General features: G+C 43.3%; 1 protein-coding gene across 12 annotated transcripts in view; it reads left to right on the top strand.

Moving 5' to 3' along the window:
• Positions 1–16899, top strand: part of Fhl1 (four and a half LIM domains 1) — a 58927-nt gene extending 42028 nt beyond the window's left edge. For 4 of the 12 annotated variants that reach the window (XM_034484961.2, XM_034484962.2, XM_034484963.2 and 1 more), the window contains exons 3-8: positions 11579–11760; positions 12705–12879; positions 13442–13611; positions 14029–14215; positions 14786–14985; positions 15391–16899. In XM_034484961.2, coding sequence (XP_034340852.1) covers positions 11605–11760; positions 12705–12879; positions 13442–13611; positions 14029–14215; positions 14786–14985; positions 15391–15474 — 972 coding nt within the window. In that variant the 5' untranslated portion in view covers positions 11579–11604 and the 3' untranslated portion in view covers positions 15475–16899. Of the gene's footprint in view, positions 1–3255; positions 3396–10044; positions 10176–11578; positions 11761–12704; positions 12880–13441; positions 13612–14028; positions 14216–14785; positions 14986–15390 lie in introns of those variants that run through there. The other 8 variants (XM_034484966.2, XM_034484967.2, XM_034484960.2 and 5 more) reach the window with 7 other exon arrangements.
• Positions 16900–17916: the final 1017 nt, after the last annotated feature.

A 17916-nucleotide genomic window follows, 5' to 3' on the forward strand; every position in this document is an offset into this window, starting at 1 on the left:
TTAGTTCTTTGAGAATTTCCTATCTTGGTCATATTCATGTCTATCTAAAATTCTCCCAGATACAACTCCCTTGACCCTGTGTTGTCTGGGTTTTTTTTTTTTAACCAACAAGTACAGTTTGTATGGCTCATATACTCTTAGGTGTTTGGTCTTCCACTGAAGCATGGTCAACCTTCCAGGGACTACATCCTTAAAGAAAAATGATTCTTCCTCTCCCAGCAGTTATCAGTTGGCAATAGCTACTCAGCTAGTGCTTGCATTTGGTGTCCACCCTTCCCCTCTATGCTGGGATTTTGTCTGGCTGGAGCTTGTGAAGATTTTGTACCTGGTATTTTGATTGCTGTGAATTCATATATGCAAATGCTGTGCTGTAGCTGGAAAACACTATTTCCTTGTCACCATCCATGGCCCCTGGCTCTTACTTACAATCTTTCTTTTTCTTCTTCCATAAAGATCTATATACCTTGGGAAAGGGGGTGTGGTGTAGATGTCCCATTTAGGATTAAATGTTCTTTAGTATTAGCCTCTATACTTTGACCAGTTGTAGGGTTTCTCTGTTAATTATCATCTACTGCAAAAAGATTCTCTGATGAGGGTTGAGAGATGCACTAATTTATGGCTATAATGATAATTCATTAGAAGTCAGTTTAATACTATGCCCATATATAGCAGAGTAATAGTAGTATGTTCTCTCCTATGGTCTATGATCTGTCTAGCCATAGGTTCTTAGCCTCAATAATGGTACCAGCTGTGGGTTTCATCTTGTGAAGCAAGACTTAAATATAATCATAAAGTGGTTGGTTACCCCCATAACATTCATGCCACTCTTGCCCCACTAGGCCGATCTTAGCAGTCCAGTTGTTATTGTAGCTTGCATGGTTCATAGCTGGGTAAGACGGTGATTACTCTTCTCTTCTGGTAGTATGCATAGTACCTTCCAGCACTGTGAAAGCTACCCAGTAGTGATGAAGCTTACAGGTGAGTACCAGCTTGATTTCTCAATGTTCTAAGACTCCAGTATGTAATATCTTCTGCAAGAGGGTATCACCATCAAGTTCTGTAAGGTAACCAACAATATCATCAAAAAAAAATAGCCTGTAATGCTTTCAGTTTTGTGAAAGGTCTAATTTTGTGAGAGTTGATGCTGACATTTAGAGCCAGTGTCCAAGCAGATGGCAGTCTTGCCTCATAAAGTCTCTTAGGAAAGCCAAGGTATATGGTTGGTGTTTGTTGCAAGTAGAATAAATGCAGTAGTAGGTTGAGCACTCAGAACACACTGGCTTGTCATCATTGACTAGTGATCACAAAGTAGTTCTCTTATCTTTATATGTTCTCTTATATTTGAGGCAAAATAGACCCAAGTGTATTTGCCAAACTTCATGAAGCCATATGTCCATAATCTGTATTTGCTTTACAAAATGAGCCAACACCTAAATGAACTGCCATAGTTGCTATAAAATCTACATCCCAGTGTCAAAGTAGAAACTAGAATTGTTGTCCTATGAGACAGCATCAGCTATATAAAGCTTATCGTTCACAGCATTGTCAAGAGGAGGTATTTAAAAATACACTACTGAAAAGAATACCTTACTAAAATCTAAAGTTTAAGATTCGTGAAAGTTAATCATCTAATAAAGTAAGACCATTTCCCCTAGTTGAACAGTCTACATTGATTTTAAGGGTGTGGTATCATTGTAACTAGTCAGTCTGTTATAATTTTATCATCCTGGACAAGGAAATATCTAGGAAGGTGTGGAATATACGTGACATTATATCTCTCTTCCCAATGTCACGTATCTTATTTTCCTAGGCTTGTTTTTTTTTTTTTTTTAAACTAAATATCCTGTATTTTATTCTTATGCCAGTTTCCGGATAAGCAAGAATAAGTAAGTAGAAATTTTAGTTATCTTTTTGAGAAACTTCCTTGAAAGCTTGAAGAGAAAAATAATTGGCAAACTCACTTACCCATCTAGCCACATCACATTTGCATACTCCATGCTTTGGAAAAGCCTGAAGCTTACACAGTCAAACAAGATAGTAGTTGCTAAGTGTCTAGCACAGGGCCTGTCCCTCAGTGAAAGTCTGCTCCCTTTCCTGGAGTTTATAATCAAGGCCGCCTTTTAGATTCTAGATGAGACTGTGTTTTGGAGGCTTAATTGACATGTTTGGCTTGTCTCAGTATATTCCTCGAACACAAGGCTTTTCAGTACTTCCTGGGAGCTCAGTTGTATTCTAAATGAGGCCACTAACACAGAGCAGAAGAAAGAATGAGAAAAACACACAAACAAACAAACAGAGAAGTCACTTTGATGTCTGCTTTTCAAAGGGCTATAGAACTGGAGGAACATCACATTGGGGGAGAGTAGCAGGGAGAGAATGGGGGCAAGATGCGCCCAGTTAGAACTGTGTGGTTAGAGACTTTATTCTTGGAGTGGCTTGGAGTGAAGACTTGACGTGGGGAGAGGAACAGCTGGGAGAGGCTCTGGGCAGAGAGGTACAGGGGACAGCAAGGAAGCCAGTGAGACGGGAGCCAGGGCAAAGGAAAGGTCCTAGACAAACTTTGAGGCTTTTCTTAGAACCTGTTCACAATCACCAGTGTCTGCCCAATGATGTCACATGGAGCTACTATATGTATGATGCTTGATATCTTCATTCACGTTTTTATCAGTGTCTATAGCAGCAGAAATTGTAAGACCGACTGTCTCTATTGTAGGTGTATCAAGGGGTGGGCATATGTAGGCTGTATACCATTCTGTTCTGTTTGATGCTGAGGTTAGAGTGCCTAGAATTGCTCCCTGTTTCAGTGATCTGCTATTTGCTGGTACATATCCAGGAAGACATTAAATGTCTACAGTGCTCTTAAGCCCTCTCGTTGTAGTGTTTTCCTTTAATTACTGTGGTAGCAAAAGCCCATCTCCTATTGTTACTTTCATCAGTAGCAGGACAAATATGCATTATTTATAGGACCAAAGGCAAGCTCCTGTGGCATATAAAGTAAATTAATAAGGTTGGCTCAGCATTAAGCTATGTCAGAGCTGAGTCCAATTTTATTCCGGTCCAGGGATGACTTTCTATGTGGCCTTTCTGGCTCTGAAGCTAATTTGGATGCTGAGTAGCCCCACAGGTATTTATATGTAGCGTTTGGTATTTTTACTGGGTCCTATTCTTCTCCCTTGGATCACCTAAAATGGTTAAGAATTTTCTAGTGGGATTAAGGTTGTGATCTCAGGGGAGGGGTGGGACATCTGCTCTTGGTTATTTTTGTGTGAGCTGCTTCCCCTTAAATGTATGTTCACAAATGAGCCACAGTGTTATCATCTGGGATTGAGAGAAGACGGGTCTAGGTGCCGCTCCTGAACTTGGCCTCTGAGCCATGGCTTCTCAAAGACACTCAGGTAAAAACTCCCTGTCCTTTCCCTTATCTAGAGGACAGTTGTTTCAGGCCAATGAATCTGTCATTGATCTAAAAGATAATTTTGGATTGAATGATTTTAGTGCTGTGTAAATGGTAAGTAAATCCTGGCTGCTGTCTGTTTTGATCTTGTTCTGATTTAAAGATGAAAGCATTCTTCCTCAAGTAAGTTTAGGTGCTTGATTTATTTATTAGTATTGTTTTTTTTACTTTATTTTACATTTCAGGATGTCTAGTGAAACTAAGATATGAGGAAAGAAGTTTGATTTTGTGTTTGTTGTTTGGTCCGGGTTGTTAGGAATTTTGGGTCATCTCTACAGTACTTGAAGTCTAACTTAAGGCTTTAGGGAAAGGGAAATTGAGTATGGAGAGGGCAAGGGGATTATATTTGTAACTAAAAGTATCCATAAATGACTTAACAATACTGAACAATAGTCTTAATTGTTCTAAAGAATCGGTTACAGGTCTCTTTGTTATGGAAAACATGGCATTTGTTATTCTTAGCTGAGAAAATTTTCTAGCCCTTAAAGGCCATGAGTGAGGGTTTCCTTGCGGTTTTATAGCTTGGTATTAGGGAGTCTTTTGGCCCTAAACAAGATGCCTGTGAAATAGGGGCTGGCGGATAGCAGCCTAGTCCTGTCTGTGTCACTCCCTTAAGCCAAGAATGTAGCCGCTGCTCTGATGCCCTCTGCCCAAGGAACAGCTCGCCTGCTTGGAGCTGGTGACGATAGTTGGGTAGAAACTAAACACTTGCTCCTGACTCCTGACTTTCAGGTTAAGGGACAAAGTTACTACTGATGGTAGGCTCTTTATTTTATTTTTTTTATTTTTTATGTTTGGAAATTTTATGTTTGAAACTTGGGATTGCCTGTTGGTATTTTTGACAATGGAAATAGTTTTTGAAGAAATTCCTTTGTCAGTATTTCTAAGCACATATACTGCAGTGGAGTTCCCCACATTAATTAAGTAATACATACTTTCTGCTTTGTTTCTTTGTGTTTAAAAGCTGTTTGATGATTTTTCTGTAACCCTCAAAGACTGTTTTACAAACATGGATTGGTACCACATGTCTGAGGTGGTGATTATCTGCCAGCCCATCAGCTGGACCAGTTTCCCTAATGGGCTTGATGCCACATCAACTGGTACAATTGGATTACCTAAAAATATTACCTAAACTCTTGGTGGTAACAACAAAATAATAATAGTAATAATAATAAATAAAAGAAAACCAAAATCGTCAGAACCATCGTTTATACTTACCATATGATTTTACAAATTAAGAACTAACATTGTGATAAGTTCATTGGTCTATAGAAGCAGAAAGTAACTAACGCCTTGCATAGAGGAGAGAGAAGCCCTCACAGGAGAAAACTCAGTGTTGTTCTGAACTGGACTTCAGTTGAGCAACAGAAAGGCTCAGATCTTTGGGGTTGGACTTATTTTTAGTAGCCATCCACACAAGCAGAACATTTTAAGGACAAAGGTATATACTTTCAGCATTAAACATTTTTGTCTGAAAAAAAAAAAAACATCAATTTAATTCCTGTTACTCTTTGGCTTTTCAAGTCAGGGTCCATGAATAGGGTGTAGAGAGAGAATTCAGGTTATTTTTTTTTTTATTATTATCCTACAGTTACTAGTTCTCTTCACAAGCCAACGAACTACCTCATACACCTGCCAGCTGCCCATCTCCCCCCCCCCCCCATCGCCTTTTTGTTTTTTTGAGGCAGGATTTTACTATGTAGCCCTGGCTGTCCTGGAACTCACTCTGTGGATCAGCCTGTCCTGGGCTTCACAGAGATCCACCTGCCTCTGCCTGCCAAGTGCCTGCTGCTCCTCCCCACCTTTCAGTGCTAAAAATGGAAATTGAGAGTTGGGAAAAGAGGAGAGGATTTGAAGTAAAGTGCCTTCTTAAAAAATCCCAGACAGAGGGTGGTAGTGGGTCACAGCTCTGTCTGCTGGAAGAATAAATGCAGATATGGTTTCATTTAATAATTACATACCCAGCCCTTCTTACACCAGACGTGAGCTAAAATGGTGTTTTCTGTACATCAGTGACCCAAAAGAGCTTTCAATTTTTTAACCAAATGTGACACTCCAGAGACATTGCCAGTAACATTGAATCACTGTGTTCATGTTATATTTTTAAACAACAACAACAACAACAATAATAAATTCTTGGTGAATTTTCTACAAAATTTGATGAGAGGCTGCTTTTCACCCATGACTCGTAAATCCCAGCCCCCTGAGACTATTTAGGTGTTTATTCCCAAATGTCTGACAACACTTCCAGGTGTGTGTTAGCATGTCTGTCACACAGTTGTCCTATTCATCAGTTGAGGCTTCCTTCTATTTGTTGACTGTCCTGAGGAGTGCACTATGGCCTTTTCTCTGGAAGCCAGCATTTATTGCTATGGCACCGACATGCTGCACTGAGCAATGAGCTGGCTTTTGTTTTCCTTCTGGGTGGTGTTCAGTATTTGCTTGGTCAGAGCAGTCAGGCAAAGCACACAGAGAAAGAAGGGTGCCTACATAGAGTACCCACTTTCTCCTGAAATGTTCCTTTGAACCACTTAGTTTGAGTGGACAAAGGAATATTAGCAAGTATATGAAACCCCAAGCAAGACTTTGTGAAATACAAATCTTCTCTAACAGGTGTACACTAAGAAAAGTGCTTTAATCAGTGCATACGCAGTTGCTCTTTGTTTCTAAGTGTTAGTTGGATATGTGTATGATTCAGTGTCTTTATACATCTCTGTGAGGCTGCTTAAGAGTGTGTGTGCATGTGTGTGTATGTGTGTATACATATCTGTATGTGTCCCCATACGTGCATGTGTAAGCTTGTAGAAAGGCCAGTGGTCAGTGTTGGGTGTTTTCAGTTTATTTTTAAAGACAGGATCTCTCACTGACCCTGGAGCTGATCAGTTCAGCTAGGCTGGAATGGCCAGGACAAGCTTCAAGGGATTGCCCTGTCCCTGCTTCCGGAGGCACCCACCAGTGCACTTACCTTTTTATGTGGGTGCTAGGGAGCCAGACTCAGGTCCTCATACTCACACAAGCATTTAACTGTCAGATCCACCCACCCACCCCCAGCCTCTAAATTCTTTTGTTGAGATACTGATGTTTCTGTAGGTACCTCTTGGCATGTTGGAGATAAATCAAGTTTTCGTTCTTTCTTTTTTTGTTGAAAGAGGAAACATGCTTGTTAAATGAAGAATGATATGTCTTTTGAAGCAGGCATAGGAAGTCAGACTGACACCTTACAATGGATAGGTGCCATTTGCTTCCCTAGCTTAATTTCTAACTGTATTAAGTGGGGCATCCAGATTTGCTTTCCTTAAACATATTCATACCAAAGGTATCTTAGAAAACTCAGATGACAATTCACGTGGCTGAAAGGTATTGTTTAGATTTGGGGACCTTGGGATAATGGGAGGTGAGTTTTACAATCAGGACATAGTATTTTGTTTTTAAACTCAGGACATAGCATCAAGTTCATTTACCCATAAATGTAGACGAGAATTTGGTTCATGAAAGAGAAAAAAGTTCTCCCAAAAGGAAAGTCAATATTGCCTAGAAATAGAGGCTCAGATCAGAGTCCATTCTGAGTGCCTGTCCACACACTGAAGTTTTAGAAGGACAATGGTAATAACCTTTTTCCATCTGTCTGCCAGTAGGGGACAGTGAATAATTTCTATATATAAGGTCCTGAACTAAATCCCTGGGTGTCTGTTATAGTGGCAGAAACATCACTTCCATGTACACATGAAGGCCACACTGAGATTAAAATTCATCAGAGAGATACCTTAGGACACAGTGTCTCCAGAAGAAGCAATAAGGGAAGCAGCATTGTCACTGCATGTAGTAATATTTTCATTTAATGATAGATGACCTTTCCAAGTTAAAACCACTATAGGTCAAAGCAAATGTGTCTAGCAGTTTGTAGGGTGTAAAGGATTGAACATTGCATGTACTTAAAAATTGCTTAGGGGATATATTTACTTCTCATGCAGAAGAGCATGAGACTCAGCAAGAGTAGAGAGAGCCCCACCATGGAGGTTCCTTTTCCTTTCTCGTCTAGAGATTTCTAATGAAGGCGAGGGGTAAACTGCCAGCTTCTCCCCTCCACAGATTCTGAAGTGTGGCTCCATCTTCCTTGGCACCCACCACTTAGGACATGTATTCTCCTTTCGGAATCTTTTTACCAGCATTGTTGTTTGTCCTTAGCATCTGATGTTAATTCCTGTGAATGTTTTTGTCTCGAAACTATTCCCTGTATTTTATGTGAGGTTTTGGTGTAGTGACTATTTCACCAGTAGGAATATATTACTCCAGCTTTGTAGTAAAGCATATGCTATAAGGGTTTGAAATAGTTTTGTATCAAATAATCATATAGTTAGAAAAAATGAGAGGTTGGATAATTTAGGTTACCCAAAGTTTCACTTACACTTTTTGCTAAATAAATAAAGTTAATATATTTGACATTACTACATACTTTTAAGTATTTCCAAATTGTTTATGTATTAGAGGAGAAATCCAACATTCCTAGACATGCCTATTTTATATTGATTAATAGTTGTTTCCACACATAGAAATTACTTGAGTCAACTGTTAAAAATCAGTGCTAAAAAATCTGTCTTCTCTAGCTGCATACAGAATCTGGTCTTACGTATATTGTGGTGGGGAATCTGAAGAGATCCTTATTTTTCCTGCTTTTAAAATAGGAAAATATAGCCAGATGCTGGTGGGACACACCTTTAATCCCAGCACTCTGGAGACAGAGGCAGATGGATCTCTGTAAGTTCCAGTCCAGCCTGGTCTACAGAGCAAGTTCCAAGGCAGCCAAGGTTATAAATCCTTTCACAACAACAACAAAAACAGAAAACAAGCAAACAAACCAAAAAGATGTACTGCCAAAAGCTAAAACTTAAAAGTACTGAGATTTGAGGACTTTTTTGTTTGAACTAGGACTTTAACGTGGAGTTGGCTCATTTACTGTCTCTTTGCTGTGCTTTATGAGCCTGTGCTAAAGGAATGAACTGGAGGTGTGTATTTTCACTGATGGATATTTCTAATACACTTTGAATAGGCATGTCCAGCCTGCAACCTGCAGACTACATGCATCCCAGGGTAGCTGTAAGTGTGACTCAGCATATTCGTACATCACAGCATTATGTCCCATTGTCAAAAGGCTGGAACCTTGCTCCTAGGCCTGGCAGGTATCTGTCTGGTACTCTGAACCATACTTTAACTAGCCTTGTCTTGAAAACCTGTAAATACCAGCACATGCCTGTAAAAATCTCAACATTTAGGAGGCCAAAGTAGAAGGTTTACTACAAGTTGATGACCAGTCTTGGCTACAGCATTAGACTTTGTCTAAAAGCAAAGTCAAGACAAAACCCCTGCATACCTGTAAATGAAACCTGCCGTGTTTTCTAGCATTTGATTTCCTTTTGTGTGACGTTAGCACCTATTTTAACCATAGAGGAAAGGCTCAGCAATACCATAAGGTAGGACTCCTTTGAGGTGGGAATCAGTACAGTTCTTAAATAGAGAAATATTTAGAATCTATTATGGCTTTTCTAGACATTAAGAGAATGATAGTAAACAAGAAATAGACAGCTCGGTAAGGGAGAATGATTGCTTTTCAGATATGGATGATAGAATTGTGAGTTGCACAAATTTTGTTTCCTTGCCATTGGCACTTAGAGCCACTGATCGTTTGAGTTCCTTGTACTTACTCTCTCATTTTATTTAGTTTCTGGTTTAAAGGATTAAAGGATTAAAACCAAGGACTCCTGCATGGTAGAGAGGAATCCTGGCCTTTTATCCTCAGCCTTTTAAAACTTAAAAAAAAGAAAAAAAAAAAAGAAAAAAACAATCATGAGGTGGCAGTTTGATTCAGTCGCAAAGGCTAGCTTTGAAATCCCTCTTATAGAGCAGACAGGCCTTGAACCTGGAATCCTTCTGTATAATTCCCCTGAGGAGCAGAGGTTACAGGTCTATGCCACCAGGCTGACCTGGCATCTAAAGAATCAGTTGGCTTTTCAAATGAGGTCTTAGCAGGAAAGCCCATCTTTGTTGTTGTGCACAACCAACTGTTGCACAATTTCCACATGGCAGAATCAAACAAATGGGAGAGACCAGTTAGAACATACGGAAAGGGGTTTCCACAGGCAGTCATGGCCACAGGTACTTGTGCCTGTAGGCCACAAGAAGTTGGAACAGATGCCTCAAAGTAACTGGGTAACTCAAGGAGATCGGTTGGGCTTCCTTGTGTGTATGTAGTTTGTGTCTACCTAGGTACACAGGGAACATGGCTAGGGTTCTTAGAGAAAAGCACGAGCAAGAGCTATTCTCACATTTTCCTTATTGACCTGACAGCAATACAACTGTGCCAAGCAAAGGTCGTTGTACAAAAGTGTCACTCGTGTACTTTCCGTGTCAGTTCTCTGACATAAGGGACCTGGATGGTGGATGTGTCAGTGGCCATTGTGTATGTTCCATGGCCCTACTGTCCCTTGTGGAGAGAGACTGGCATAAGAGACTGACAGTCCAAGTGAGAGTTCACCAGCCTCAGCCCAAGCAGCCCAAGCGCGTTCCCAGACAAAGGGTGTGGTTTCCTTAGCTCACTCTGCTATTTGGTTGCCTATGGCAGCAGAATCCAAACAACTTGGACATGTGGTTGCATTTAAAAAAAAAAAACCTGGGAATAGAACCCAAGGCAGGAGTGTGGGGCCATTCAGTTGGTGGAAGAGCTGTGGTGAGTAGCAGGCAACTGCTCATTTCTTTCTCCATTCTTTTTCTAAAGTACATGCAGGATGAATAGTTTCAGTTCAAATGGTTTCAGTTCTTGTGTTTCTAACACAAATTAAATAATTGCTGTCTATTTGCTTATGCAAATTCCTTTTTTAATGGGAAAAGAAAAATTAGCATATGAGTAAAGAAATTGGGAACTAATAGAAACCCTTCCTGGTGGCAGGATTCTCTAGAAAAATGACTTGGCAAAGGAACTGGCAGCAGAAGACCTTAGCGTGGCTCTGGGATTCTGTAGGCTTGTTACTTATGGTTGTCTAGGGGCACAGCTGGGGTACTGGTGGGGAGCAAAGGGAGTTTGTTCATATTGAAGGGACTGGAGGGAGGAGGTTCTTGGAATTATTGGCTTAGCCCTTTGCAAAAGTCAGTTTTCCAGATTATACTTAAAACTTTTGCTGTTTAGAACAGCAGATATGCCAAAGGGTACTACTCTGGTTAGGCTAGCCTTCACGGTCTGGACCTGAGAGAGATTTGATTTTGATGTGTCACAAAACTGTATTTCACTGTGACAAACCATTCATAATTGCAGAATGTGCCTGTGCCAGGCGAAAATGCCTGTTGCCCAGACCTCAGCCACCAGAAAAATATCTGGGGCAAAACTCTCTGGGATCTTTTCAAGGACCGAAGCTGCTTCTGCCCGTTTCAAGTCCATTTAATTTAAACATTTGAAACAAGTTAATGAGGGCTGCATGCGTTCCTGGGGCTAATGACTTAGTTGTTAAGTTTCTGTTCGAAGTAATAGAACTGTATAGACAGGAGGGAAGTGAGACCACCCGAAAATATTTGCCCCCACCCTAAAAGGTGACAGAATATGGGGTCAAAGCTGGCAGGGAGGCTTGCTGTGTGGTGGGCAGCTATGGGAGCAGTGGTCCCAGCCCCTGCTGTGGCCCATTTTTTTGAACTGTCTGTGCAAGCCAGTAGGACATTGAATGGACCGGTGTTATGATGCACACAGTAAACCTGCCTTGCCCAATAGTCTTCCCTTTTTTTCTGCTCCACCTTATCCTCCCCTTCCCCTTTCCATTCTTGGTTCCTTTTCAACAATGGCTGAATCTCTCAGCCAGCCTAAGGTCTGGCCCACTTGTCCTCTTCTGAGCCAGCACCATGATTTCTGACAGGTCTTTAGGGAGTTACTGGCTCTTTACATGTGATATTTAGAGTTCAAATCAGACGCATTTTCTTCCTGGGAGCCACAGTGAAGTAATTAATTAGCCAGGCTTAAGTGGAAGCTGGACCCTGAGGACTCAGGGTTTTCCTAGCTACATGGCAGCAGTACACTGGGACCGCTTCAGTGGCAGAGCATCCTTGTGCTTCCCTCACTCGTTTGCTCTGCTTGCTTTTCCCCCACAGGTCCCTCCAGCTATAAGGTGGGCACCATGTCTGAAAAGTTCGACTGTCACTACTGCAGAGACCCCTTGCAGGGGAAGAAGTACGTGCAGAAGGACGGCCGTCACTGCTGCCTGAAGTGCTTTGACAAATTCTGCGCCAACACCTGCGTGGAATGCCGCAAGCCCATAAGCGCTGATGCCAAGGTAACTGTTGTTGCTGATGGGGGAACGGGGCAGGCTGGGTGTTCTCCTGCAGCCTTGCCAGCAACGCTGCCATTTTGAATTCTCTTCGCAGCAGCCCTAAGTACTTGAGGCAGGTGTTTCTGATGTCCTTAGCTTTAAAAAATATATAATATGAGCCTTGGACTCAGGGACCTGCTAAGGCCAACTCTTTCACAGTATAGGTTGAATGGCCTTTAGCCGAAAGGCTTAGCAATGGAAGTGTTTGATTTTGGATTTCTTATTTTATAATACGTCTACATATTTAGTGAAGGGTACTCGAATGATACTCAAGTCTAAACACAAAATTCATTTACATTTCATGTCTACATAGCCTGAAGGTGATTTTATATGGTGATTTTGTTTTTTAAATTAAATATAATAATATCGTTTCCCCCCTTTCCCTTTTCTCCCTCCAACCCCTCTTGGGCATCCTCCAGCTCCTGCACACTTTCCCTCAAATCCATAGCCTCTGGCCCCCTTTTCTTTCACTGTGTGTGGAATGGCATTTATGCACTGTAGCTGAATGGACTGGAAGGGTCTTATTTTCCCCAGGGACACAGAATAAACTGTGTGTTGTGCTTTGACACTGTGACTGTGATCTGGCCCATGAGACCAGATGTGCCCTTTTCTCCTTGTGAGATCTGTCTGTTAACCCTTAAACCGCTTGAGATTCCGGAGCCTTTTGGATTTCAGATTTCCCCCCTACTCTTATGTACTTTGGGAACTGGGAGGCTTTCGTCTTCACTACAGTACTACTCTTCCTGGTACTCCTAAAAGCACTCACCACAGGGCATCCCTACATGGAGGGGGATGACATTGGCGTGAGTAGTCACCTGGCCCTTGACAACCTGGTATCTGATGGTAAGGCTACCGCCACTGGTCCCAGTGGCCCTCACAGTGGCCACCCTGCTCTGCTTGATGTCCAGGAGGTGCATTATAAGAATCGCTACTGGCACGACACCTGCTTCCGCTGTGCCAAGTGCCTTCACCCCTTGGCCAGTGAGACCTTTGTGTCCAAGGATGGCAAGATCATGTGCAACAAGTGCGCCACTCGGGAGGACTCCCCCAGGTGCAAAGGGTGCTTCAAGGCCATTGTGGCAGGTACTGGCGCCCCTTCCACCCTGAGGGCAGACATGCTGTGTGCTTGCTTGTCATGGTGGGGCTAACTTTGCTGTGAGCTGCTTTGAGATTTTAGCATATATATGTACACATATACATACATGTATATATGCGTACATATATGTGCTCACACACACGCACACACTCGGAGACTAACGAACACTGGAGAGAACAGTCTGTGGCAAGAGAATGAAGTGAAAAGTATGTAGCATTTCCTCCTTTGGGTGTAGTAAGTGATCCATGCATGCTTCTTCCTCAGGCATTTTTGGGTTAGGCAGACCTCTAGTGAAACTATTGAGTCATTGCAATGGTGGAGGTGGGTAGTGGGGCTTCAGGTACCTCTCTCCTAAATGGTCCTGCCAGGATCCCCACCTGTGACAGAACCCTGGGTTGGCATTACTGCAAGTAGCACTCAGATAGATTGAGGGAGGCCATTGACTGCAGGGCCTGCATCCCCTCGCCTCTGGGGGTGGGCCGGGGAGCTGAGTGGATGCAGCTCCCTGCAGAGCCTGTCAGTGGGGCTATCAAAGTGTTTCCCCTGCAGGAGACCAGAACGTGGAGTACAAGGGCACCATCTGGCATAAAGACTGCTTCACCTGCAGCAACTGCAAGCAAGTCATTGGGACCGGAAGCTTCTTCCCGAAAGGGGAGGACTTCTACTGTGTGACTTGCCATGAGACCAAGTTTGCCAAGCATTGCGTGAAATGCAACAAGGTATGCAGCGGTAGTTTTGCATCAAGTGCTGTCTCCCTGGAGTTTGGCAGTTTGCAGAGCACTTGCACACACATTATCTCATTCCATCTTCATGATAGCCCTGTGACGTAGGAATTATTGTGCCCATTTTACAGATGAGGAGCCGAGACTTAGAAAGCAGTGCCACAGCTGACTGTCTGTGTCCCTCTATTCTGAGCTGGCAGCCCTGGCTCTGGAGGCCTGGCTCCTCCACTTTCTTACCTTCTGAAGAGGCGCACCTTGTCTAGGCCTTGGTCTCCTCATCTGTAAATTGGGGATAATAATAGCACCTTCCTCCCATGGCTGTAGTGGTAATGAAATGAGATACTGTATCCCAAAGCAGCCAGCACAGTGCCTGGTTGTTAAATCTGAATCCCGGTGCTACACTCCCTGGTCTAGGCCATCACATCTGGAGGAATCACTTACCAGGATCAGCCCTGGCATGCCGAGTGCTTTGTGTGTGTTACCTGCTCTAAGAAGCTGGCTGGGCAGCGTTTCACCGCTGTGGAGGACCAGTATTACTGCGTGGATTGCTACAAGAACTTTGTGGCCAAGAAGTGTGCTGGATGCAAGAACCCCATCACTGGTAGGCTAAAGAGTCCTTGCTAAGTCTGCCAGGCTAGGTTTTGCGCATGGTAACCATCTCTCATTTTCCTGGCGTCGGTTCCATCCACATAAGGCCCTTAGACAATGTCCTTAGACAATGTCTACCTACCATTGTGGCCCTAAAGGCCCCTCTAAATAGTTTGGATTGTCTCTCAGGCCAGGTTAACCCTAGCAATGCAGAGTACTTCCTGACTACTGTTGACTAACCATGCCAGGAGTTCACAAGTCTGAAAGCAAGGCATTGCACAGGGGTGTGGGGCAAGAGGAAGCAGGTGGGAGGAGCTAGTGGGGGGGGGGCAAGGGTGTAAAGAGGGAATGGGGAGGGTTAGGGAGGCTTTATACCACCCCATAGTGGAAGGCTAGTGCAGAGGGGTCTGCTAGCAGGGTCATTTTTATTTCATTTTAATCTTCTTGTGATCAGAAACAAAGCTAATCACTTCATTCCTCATCTTGCGGCCGCGATCCACGTGCCCTGAGCCCTTTCCCAATTTTCCCATCTTCCCCGGGGAGCCTTGAAATGTACATTTGAGAAGACTTTTGCCATCCTCAGGGAAAAGGACTGTGTCAAGAGTGAGCCACCCAGTCTCTAAAGCTAGGAAGTCCCCAGTGTGCCACGGGAAACGCTTGCCTCTCACCCTGTTTCCCAGCGCCAACCTCCGGGGCAGGCATCCGGGTGGAGAGAGGACTTGTCCCTCGTGGGTGGTGGTTCTTTATAGAAAAAATCGAAGCTTAGCGGCTCCTCGAGGCCCGGTAAGTGTACACCCTACAAACAGCCCAAGGTTGCCTCCTGGTGGCCACTTTGATGTCATGGCCCTGACTTAAAAAGACTTGTTATGTTGGGAGGTCGGTGTTCGTCACAGAGCTATAGTGGTGGTGGTATGGGAACAGGGGTTTTTTAAATCAAGGAAGCCATTAGCTGAGCTCTGGCATCTTTTCAGGTCCTTGACAGCCATAGAAGGGTTGCGGCGGCGCGGGGGACAGTGGCGGCGCGGGGGACAATGCGCGGTCGAGTAGAGGGGAGCAGAGAGCCCGGCAGACACTGACTGTGTGCCTGTCGGCTCTATGAACGGGCAAGTTGTCATTTTATCTCTGACTCCTGGCTTCCTCAACGGTCTTCATTCAGCTGTCTCTCTGTTTTCTTGTGTTTTTCCACAGGGTTTGGTAAAGGCTCCAGTGTGGTGGCCTATGAAGGACAATCCTGGCACGACTACTGCTTCCACTGCAAAAAATGCTCCGTGAATCTGGCCAACAAGCGCTTTGTATTTCATAATGAGCAGGTGTATTGCCCTGACTGTGCCAAAAAGCTGTAACTTGACAGGGGCTCCTGTCCTGTAAAATGGCATTTGAACCATGCTTGTGTCCTTGGCTCTCTCGCTCTGCACCATCCATAGGGGAAGAGTGAGCTTTCACCTCTTTAAAGTTGCTCTTTTTGTCTTTTCTCCCATTTTACAGTATTAATCAACCAAGGACACACAGTGATCATATTAGGATTTAGCAAAGAGAGACCTTGCAGCAAAAATAATTTCTCTGTTGCTGCAATGGAAAAAACAAAAACTTAGACTGACTCTTCTGCATGTTTCTCATAGAGCAGAAAAGTGCTAACCATGTAGCCACTTCATGATGTAAGCAAAAAGTATAGGCGATAAAGCTCCCACTGAGATCGGGGCTCAGTCGGGATGCAGTGTGCGGTCACGTGACTGCTGTGCAAGAGTTGCAGCGGCTGCTCCAACTCTCTGCTCGCCTTCTATGGGCAGTTCCGAACTTGCCAGAATGCATGGTTTAACTTCCTTATCAAAACTCTGACCTTCCTTCGGTTCTTTTGTGCTTTTACACGACTAACACAGATTTCCAGAGAATTAACATTTTGAACTTTGCTGTAATTCTCAAGTGACTTTACCCCCATACTAACATTTAACTCCCCTACGTGGCATGTTCTCTGAGCGTTCCTACTCTAAAAAATGGAACACACAGGTGATTTGGAGCATCTAAGCAGATCTGAGAAAACGAGCCTGTTTCAGAGTAAACTCGCCACAGTGACTACTTCTGGAAGCTTAACAAGACTAACTCTCCTGTCCTTTTTAATTTTTTTAAAATTTTGTTTTAATGAGTAGTAAAATAGTTTATGGTTTTGGAAACTTGCATGACAATATTTGAGCCTCCTCAAACGTTCCTGCAGTTTTGAGATTCATCCTGTAGACGTGACAAACACTCTAGAGCAGCAGCAGAGCAGGCACAGGACTGTCATCAACAAGAATACATTTCAAAGCGGTGACAAGGTGAAGTCCTTATAACATAACCGTTGTCTGCTCTTTGTCTGCGTTCAGAAAGAGTGCAAAGTTCCTTTTCTTGTGATTCTTAGAACTTTCCCTCCAGAGTTTAGTTAGATCTCTGGGGCTGTCTGAGGTGGTCATCATCCTTCACAGGAAGGACTGGGTTTTCACCTCCTCCTCCTCTGAAATGCAGGATTGCCTACTTAACTGTATTCTCCATTATTTTACATATATAACAAGCCAATATCAAAGTAAAGATGTAATGAAAATACACACTCATATATTACTGTAGGAGTGGTTGTAGATACCAACACTTCATTTCCATATTTGTCATTAGCTGTTTCCATCTAATGTTTGATTGTATCCTTACAAAAATAAAGCAGCATAGAAAGAACATGCCTCCTGTCTCTTTATTCTGCCTAAAGGAAGCACGAGAGCGTAATATACTGCGTCTCCAGAAACTTGGGGACCTTGCTCCTGACTTCAAGGAAATAGTTCACTGCAATGTACAAACCTATAGGACCACTCTGGTCCAGTTTTCAAAACAAAAACCACCTCAGGGTGTTTCCTGGATTTCCATGTCTCATAAAAGGCAAGAACTGACGATTCTTGCTTGGGCAAGACAGGCAGGAAGGGAATCCCAAATGAGGCTGCTTGAGAAGAAATCATGATTCCTTTCCCATTGGCTGTTGCATCCTCACCCCCTGTCCTCCCTACCTTTACTTCAATTGTGCTTTGAGCCCAAGTCTTCTGTTGAGAGACAGGGAAGAGCAGGCTGGTGTGAGATACTGTGCAGTCCATGCAGTTGGACTGAAGCTCAGACTCTTACCCACCCACCCTTTCTCTGCCTCAGGGGTTATTTTAAGAGGGACCAAGAGGCCAATGGCAAAGAGTGCCTGCAGTGCTCACTTTCTGTGCCCAGCCCTTCCTCCCATAAGAGGTTCCAAAGGCTCCTGACACTTTGATAAGCTACATTTCAGCTAAAGGTGGATTGTTGGGGCGGCAAAGTGTTAGGCTACCACAAGCCCAGCCCTGGCAAAATGTTTTTAAAATGTTTTTTGATGGATGTGAGAATCTTGAGAAATAATGGGGTCAGGGTGGTCTCTTGTTCAGCTGAAGCATTTGCCATCTGGGACAAGGGTGGAAAGTTGTCAGAATCCACCTCTAGCCCTGTTTTTCTGTTGTTCTATAGATTGACTGTTAAGAATGTGGACCATCCCCCCCTGGGTGTGTCTCTTTTTAGAGAAATTACCAGTGGAAACACCTTTAAACCAGTGAAGAGCACCTATGCAGGTTTCTGAGGCCATGCCTCTGCATCACACTAGCTAAAGAAAAGCTACACTGGGGGCTGGAGAGTTGGTTCAGTGGTTAAGAGCACTGGCTGATCTTCCAAAAGTCCTGAGTCCAATTT

The sequence above is a fragment of the Arvicanthis niloticus genome, chromosome X, assembly GCF_011762505.2.
Source record: "Arvicanthis niloticus isolate mArvNil1 chromosome X, mArvNil1.pat.X, whole genome shotgun sequence".
Lineage (NCBI taxonomy): Eukaryota > Metazoa > Chordata > Mammalia > Rodentia > Muridae > Arvicanthis > Arvicanthis niloticus.